Below are 8,523 nucleotides of genomic sequence, written 5' to 3'. Positions count from 1 at the left end.
CAGTATGCTTCAGGTAGACAATAAAAATTTAATAGTAATTTAACAGTAATATCATAAAATAAACATATAAAAATCAAGTGGTTAGTTTTGTTTTTGTTTTTTTTTAAAGATGACTGGTAAAGGCATCTTAACCCTTGGCTTGGTGTTGTCAGCATCATGCTCAGCCAGTGAGCAAACAGGCCATCCCTATATAGGATCCGAACCCATGGCCTTGGTGTTATCAGCACCGTACTCTCCTGAGTGAGCCACGGGCTGGCCCTCAAGTGGTTAGTTTTGGATGTTAGACATAATATACATAATAACTTCAACATAGTACTGATAGTGCTGCAAGATAGGATTTTATTTTTCAAATTGTAGATTATGCCAATCAAGCTGATTGTCCTTAGAGATTCAAAAATTCTGCTTTTATTACTAAAAACATCTGGACTGTAGACTTCTGTAATGAAACCATTAATACTTTGCATATTGCAATTGAAGCTTGTAACAATCATCTTAATGATCTAGCTAAATCCTCACATAATGGAAATAAGTAAAAGAGGCAAACATTCCCCCCTTTGCGATACTATTTACCAAAACTGTCACAGTGTCAAAATAAAAATGATTCCTTTCTCCTTTTAAATCTCATATTGCCCCTGAAGCACAGGCATGAGAGGAAGTTAAAAACCAAGAGGGCAACTTTATGCTACATGCTAGGTCAGTGTTAAAACTCACAGGCTAATTTTTAGATACCATATTCTTGGTTTTGGTCATTACACAGAAATAGAATTAACCAACTTCTACAATATCAGTAAATATAATTTTCCTATTCTTTCATAATCCAAATTTTCAATAATTTCTACAGCCTGTTTCCATGAGCTAGCTCAGGAGACACACTGGCTGAAAAGGACTTGAAAATATAAACTTTAAGGCTAAAAATTCCATCTTCCAAATGTAAAGATTTAAATAGAGCCCTTGACAAGTTTATTTAAACGCACAATTGTTGGCCTGGATGAAAACAAGTACTAGACAGAAAAAAAGGTCATGCTAAAATACTTAAATGAAAAACCATAGGCAGGTCTTTCATGACATAGGTAATTTCTCCAACCTAAAGACACATGCTGAAAATCAAAATTAACTTATTGCATAGTAAATCTTCAAAACCATTAAGTCCAGTTCTGTATCAATGTCTCTTATGCTTTGGTTGAATGATTAATAAAGTCTATTTTCTATAGGATTTAACTATAGAACTCAACAAACAAAACAAAAATAAAACACTAGAATCTTAATTGAAAAACGGCATGTTTCTCCATCTTTTTCATGCAATAAGCATGCCCATCTTAAATTCGATATTTCTTATAAATAGCTGCTTTATTTCCCACTGAAGCTTGTTATTCTGATGAGCCAAATTCAAATGCTTTCATACAGTTGAGCATTAAAGAATGTCTGAAGATTATTCATCATTATCTGTAGAAAAAAGAAAAATTAATTCACTTCATTTCTAATTAAGCTGTATCCACTCAGTAAAAAAAAAAAAATCTCATTCTCATACTAAAGAAAAATAGTTTTAATATAGCTTTAAATGCAGTTTTTATTATAATAGCAATACTTATTGTAAAATATTCAGACAATACAATGAAGAATAAAGTGGGAAGCAAATATCATCTATAAGCAAGAGACTTCTGTATTCTAGCAAAAGTAATCTTCCATTAAAACCCAAATGTCATGTCAAATCATTGTACTGCTTAAAACCCTTCAATAGCTCCCTACTGCCTCAAGATAGAATCCATGCTCCTAACACAGATTGCAGAGCCCTTCATGATCTGGCCTTTTAAATATTTCCGGCCTTACCAAATTTCAGTCCCCATCTTCCCCAACTGCCCCATAATTTATACTTTAATAACATTGAACTGCTTACAGTTCTCCTACTACAATGTTTTGCATCCCTCTTTGCATAAGTGTACCAAATTTCAGTCCCCATCTTCCCCAACTGCCCCATAATTTATACTTTAATAACATTGAATTGCTTACAGTTCTCCTACTACAATGTTTTGCATCCCTCTTTGCATAAGTGCATACACTGATTTGTGGCAAATTCCCATTCATCTTTCAAATACAACTCTTATGTCTTCTCCCCTAGGAAGACCTAACCTGTCACCATTATTTCTTCCAATATAGTTGGATCATTACTTTATGCAACTTATATACATTTTATTGCTTTCAATGTTACACTTGTCACTCTACTTATACTTTACAATTACAAATGTTTCAAATAATCAGGAAAGTAATACCTAGAAACAAGAAAAGTTAATTTTTGCTATATTGGTTTGGATTATTTAAGGAAAACCAGATATTACACATAGGGTACCACTTTTCAATCTTATTGCCCTCTCTTCTTCCCCAGGGGGTATTTCCAGTACCTTGAAACTGATGTGTATTCTTCCCTCTCATTGTTTTTCACTTTTATTACATATGTGCATCCCTAAACAAAATTGTTTTTAAATATTATGTAAATGGTATCATATACGAGAGGTCGTCAAAAAGTTCATGGGAAGATTCATATTATCTTTTAATTCTATTTTTTCACGAACTTTCTGAAGTACCTCTTGTATTATTTATTCAACTCATCATGTGTTTGAGGCTATTGATATTGATAGATGTAAATTTAGGCCACTCATTTTAACTGCTGTGTATAATTTAATTACATAACCACAGCCCAATATTCCATCTAAAATGAATGTGGAAGGAAGGTATGTGTTTCCTTCTTAGGAATCTATAAGCTTGGGCTGCTAATGCTAATGCTCTCCACGAAGACTTGGTGGTCCCTGCCAGTCTACCATTGGCCACAGTTATACTCATCTTCTCATGGAGGAATTTATTAGGAATAATATTAAATAGTTTACACATTTTACAAGCTCTTTTGACTTCTGGATAGTACCTAGTTATGAACTAAGCAGCATTAACTATCAACAGCTGTAGTTATTGATGCTTACTAAATCTATACTGTTAACATTATCGGCGGAGTTGAATAGTTGAGGTTGTCTTTTCAGGACACAGATAATTTCCAATGAAATAAAACAGAAAGGTATTTTAGACAATCTTCTTTTTAACTTGAACCTTAATGACTTGATACAACTTTTGGGTAAGCTAGATAAAATTTTGCCTGCTCTCTCCCTTCTTTACCTTCCCCATCCCCCAACACAGAGAATGAAAGTGTATAAGCACCATATGCAGATGATGTGGTTTTATTATTATTATTTTCTCCTATATATGGCCTAAGGGACAACTGTCTATAAGACAGTTAGATATGGAGTCTAATTACTTCCAATAAGAAGGGTTCCGAAACAGTTACTCTATATCCAGTCGTTGTCTAACATTTAACTGTCTTATGATTCACAATACAAAACAGCAAGTTAACTTACTCATATGATTCAGTATACATTTTACAACCAGTTTATTTAGTGGATATATTAGTAAGTTATAATATTTTATGGGCTGTATAAAGATTTTTTAAAAGGGTTGCCAGGGTAGGCATTTGGCTTTAATTTCTTTACATTTTTTTTCTAGGGTAATGGAATTGCTGCCAGGATCTATGACACAGAACTTTGGGGTACTTATTTTGCTTTCATTTGTGTGCTAGAGAAAATCTGATATTGCTTCTTGAGGGGTGTATTAGCCCAGGCTGATTCTTGGCCCTTTGCAGGGGGAATGACCTTCTATGTAGGCGTATATCCTTTTGAAGCCACTCAGCTGTCAAGAGAGTGTCAATTCTACCCTGTGGCTCAGTTGTTACAGTTCTCCATTTCAGGGGCAAAGCAAAATAAAAGCTCTCCAGATACTTGTCAAGCAAAATGAAACCCCAAGCACACTGTTGTTGATTACTTATGAAAAGCTCTATTGAAACAATACTTATGGAGAACTGCCTGAAGGGTGAACAGTCTGAATATGAATAGAACTGGTTTGATACCCTCCATAGATTTACTTAAATGGAATCATTCTCTGGCCTCATGCCATTAACTTACACCATGACATATTATGAGAAACAGCCCCATGAAATCCAAATATTGTAAAAATTACCGAGAATATTTTTCATTTTATGATAGCACTGTTTTATAAGATGGAGTCCAAAGTCTCAATAAAATCAAGAATCCATAAGCTCCAGATAATGTTTACATTTTATATTTTCATTCTGATGATAATAAAATAATCTTTTAATATTTAGAAAATAAGACATCTGTTTTACAGTAATAATTCACAACTGATGGACATTTTCAAAGACTAAGATTTGAGTTTTTTACTGGAGTCTACAGACCCTTGGAATCTTGTGCCCGAAAAAAATATTTTTTCCCTTTAAAGGGATGCACATGCTACTCAAGTTTGAGAAACACTGTAAGATAGTGCCCTCTTTCTTAAGGATCATGGGAAAAATTTTCCTTTGGTTTCAACAGCAAAAATAGCTGTCCTCTTTACAACTAACATGTTTTGTCTCATGAACACTGTGACTCATGGGATTAATTAAGTTTCCTGCTTTGCTAGCAGGATCAGCACCAAATTTGTGTCCTGTTTTCAGAAAATTTAGAGAGCTTTTGAACATGAACTTTGTACTCTTCATTCCTGGTTTCACAGTGCACTGTTTGTACTTATTTGCCCAATGTCAACAAGAAGCTTTTAAAAAAACCCAAACAACTTATTCAAATGTTACTTATAAATTAAATGATAAATATTGACTTAAAGAACTTAAGTCAATAAAAGCATACAACAGATCAGTAAAAAAGTATATTACACAGTTAATTTTATAATTGCTTAAAAGTAATAGATATGGTTCCAATATAGATTTTATCAAAATAGATGTGACGTAAGGTCATCAATTTACATTTCTCAGTTTGTTTTTCTCACATTTATTTAAAATATAAAGATGTGAGGAAATCTTACCTTCTTGATAGACTCCATCTGCCATGACTAAATGAAGAACCTTGGCATAAAGATGCTGATGTTCATTTCCCAAAATGTTCTGAACTATTGTTGAACAAATCTCAGTATTTTCATCTTCATCTTCATGAATAGCCTATACCAAATTCCCAAATATAAATTAATATCTGAATATTAACTTTCTCTAGCACTTATTTATAACAAATCTAATGGCCAATAAAGTTCATGAACATTTCTCTAGTATTCAAACAGCACATTTCAAAAGCAAATGTTTTAATTGACATTTTACTTACCTTTATTTTCTCATAAACCTCAAAGAACTTTTCAAATCCCATTTCCTGCTCAAGGTGAAGTCTCAGTTCCTCTAAATGGTTAAAGACACTATCATATTCACATTCACTAGCAGTCTCACCATCACTGTTATCTAGAAAGCATAAAGTATATCTTATTATTAAAAAATAAGCCTGAATAATTCTTACCATAATAGACTAAAATTCTATCACAAATGAATAATGCCATTGAAGTAGACTACTTCGACTTTCAATATAATTTTTTGTCACTATAATATTTGTCATTTATATAAGTAGTCAAAGTATATACAAAATCTGTCTTAATGAGAACGTTACTTAGGGAATCTTTTCTTTTATAGACATTAACAGTACATCATGTTAGAATAAAAACATTCCTAGATATGTCATTTAATTTAGTAAAAAAAATGAAAAAAGCATACCTCTACATTCTACACTGAAGTAACCAACTCTAACTACCATTTTTAAAAAGTTTATAATAAACACGAGCCATAACATGAAAAAGCATGCAGAAGGCAGATGACCTAAAACATACTCATAAAATTTTAGGAAAGCACCTAGAAAGTACTATAAATGCCCAAAAGGTTTTGTCACGGACATGCTTTAAGATACTTCGAAAAAAAATTACTGAAGAATCTTTTCACATTAGCTCTTCCTCCCAAATAATATAATTATTGAAATATACAAGTTTTCTATGCATCTTAGGGGTAATGTTATAAATAAAGAATAGTTTCCAAAACAAAAAAGAGTGTCAGGATTTAAAAAATTCCTTTCAGAATTAAACTTGCATGGGCCAGCCTATAGTTTCCAAAACAAAAAAGAGTGTCAGGATTTAAAAAATTCCTTTCAGAATTAAACTTGCTAATTAACTACCATATGTGGAAACTCCTTGTAAAACATAAAGTGATAAGAAAATTAAGTTATTATCTTTATTACTGAAAAAATAAGTCAAAAAATGGAGAACAAATAACAGAATACAAATGCTTCAAAAAAGCTTTGCTTTAATTTAATGGGAAGGAAGTGGAACAACTATGTATACACATTTATGTGAAAAGAAAAAGAATGAGAAAAGGGCAGGGACACAGAAGCCTGCTTCAGTTTTATTTCAAGTTGAAAATGGTTCCTATCAGACATCAGAAAAAAAATTCTTGAAATATTTGTACACACTGAAAAAGAAAAAGACCCACAACCATGATAATGCACCTGAGTGCCATTCTTCATTTAGGGCACTTTCACTGCTGGGATTGTCATCCTCATCTGCCAGATCTGTCCCGTTTGCAGTCTGCTCTACGTCACTGTTCTTTAAGACCGACTCTTCTTCCTCACTGTATTCTTCACCAGGTTGCTCCCTAAGTAACTGCTCCATCGAGGCCTGAAGCTCTTGTAAATCCGGGTCAGTTTCTTCAAACACACTGAAATTTAAAAAATTAGAACTTTACCTTATTCTGAAATTTTACTTCAACTCAATATGTATGCACTCCCTTCTACTTAAAAGACCTAATAGAAGATAAAAAGAAATCTGAAAACTTCTATATAGTTTTTAACCAGGAAATGTGGATGAACACGATTGATAAATATAGCACATGGCACATATTCTGGAACACTTAAGCTAGAAGACGACTTACTTAAAATGGTCCTGATTTGCCAAATAATCACATAACTGCCAGTGTTATTCATTGCTTAAATTTTGAAACAATGTTTTAATATTTTAAGAGGCCAAACTAAGAAGTTTTTCACTTGCTTTCTAAAACAAATACTTAATACTCAAGTATTTTTCTTTTCTGTAATTTTGAAAGTTCAGCAAAATCTTCATGTGTACACTATGCAAAAGGTTTTCCACCTAAATGCCCTTTGGGCATTTGAACTTTTAGAAATGGAAATACTTAGGGAATTATACGTTTAGGTTAATAAGGTGATCCAGTGAACAAAATGGTCACCAGAAACCTTATCTTTAGATGCTTATTCTTGAAAATGTTTCTGAAATACATAATCAGTAGACTTTCCTGTGTAATTAGAATATATGAATGAACCATCATAATCTTCACTGGAGAATCTTGTTTCCAAGGCATTGGTCCGGATATTAATTGTATTTTCATGGGATCACAGATGCTGAAATGAACTAATTTATACAAATTATTTATAAATAATAATAAAAATAATAAATAATTATTTATACAAATAATACCTTACATTTTTATAGTATTTTGGTTTTACCCTATTACTTAAATTTTATCTACACAAAACTCACTTTAGAGACATGGAAGTTGTGAATCAAAGTGTTTAAAATACTTGCACAAGTCAATAAATGACAAACAGAATTGAAATCTAGGAGTTCGACCACTAGTACGATACTCAAGAAACATACTCATAGATTTTTTTATGATTTGTTTCTTTCTCCTAAAGAGGCATACAAATGAAAAAGTTTGTAGACTAAGAGAGTTAATTGAGATTTTAGATGTATTAAAGACTTCTGAAAGAGATTATGTACCCAAGCTGAGAATTTCATCTACCAGAAAAGCAATGCTAAACAGGACATGAGGGCTGTTAAGGCCTTTCTAAACATTTAGACTTGGATCAAACAGTCAAATATTTACTCAAGAACTAAAATCTAAACAGTGTTATGCAAGACCGTGAATAAAATTTTCATTAACAGAAGAAAATAATCTTTTTATGCAGAAATATCTTTATTTTGTATTTATGTGTACCAATTCCTACAATTTGATTCAGCAGATACAGAAAAGCAAAGCATCGAATTAGAATGACAGAGTGTCTAATCTTTAGGATCATCCTGCTAGTAACGTTTAACTTAATATTTAATTACAAGACTAACTTACTATGCACACCTGCTGTGTACTATTTAACTACAATAACTAAACATTGACCCATTGATAAAATCTTCTAGTGATTAGCCTAGAGGAATTAGTGCCCTCTGCTGATGGCATTCATGTGAGGCTGCTAAGCCTGCCATTGGAAGAAAAGTATGAGAAGATTAAGATCTTTTAGGAAATGAGCACTCAGAAAGCTTTTTAAGGTACTTTAAAATGTGGTCCTGAATTCACTTTTTAGTTGGCTTTCTTATCATAAAATCTTGAGTAAAGTTTGGACCAAAAAAAACCCCCCCAAAGACCCCAAAACTTCCAAAAGGCAAACATCAAGTGAAATTTTCCTATATGGATACAGAATAACTTGCCTTAAAAAATAACTTAGTTTTCAAAAATTTCAATTAATTCTAAAGGCATCTAACTTAAATTTTAAAATAAAATTTGCTCAACTAATAATTAAAGGAATACAACTAGTAATTAAAACAACA

General features: G+C 32.2%; 1 protein-coding gene across 1 annotated transcript in view; it reads right to left on the bottom strand.

Annotated features, from left to right (window-relative positions):
- Positions 1-316: 316 nt before the first annotated feature.
- Positions 317-8,523, bottom strand: part of NEK1 (NIMA-related kinase 1) — a gene marked incomplete at its 5' end in the record, with an annotated part of 14,338 nt that continues 6,131 nt past the window's right edge. Inside the window, 4 exons of the mRNA XM_008570591.1 lie at positions 317-1,443; positions 4,909-5,041; positions 5,199-5,329; positions 6,417-6,625. Coding sequence (XP_008568813.1) covers positions 1,430-1,443; positions 4,909-5,041; positions 5,199-5,329; positions 6,417-6,625 — 487 coding nt within the window. The remainder of the gene's footprint in view (positions 1,444-4,908; positions 5,042-5,198; positions 5,330-6,416; positions 6,626-8,523) is intronic.

Source organism: Galeopterus variegatus, unplaced genomic scaffold (assembly GCF_000696425.1).
Source record: "Galeopterus variegatus unplaced genomic scaffold, G_variegatus-3.0.2 Scaffold618, whole genome shotgun sequence".
Taxonomy (NCBI): domain Eukaryota; kingdom Metazoa; phylum Chordata; class Mammalia; order Dermoptera; family Cynocephalidae; genus Galeopterus; species Galeopterus variegatus.
The sequence above is the reverse complement of the archived record's forward strand: the minus strand, read 5'-3'. Positions and strand labels throughout refer to the sequence as shown.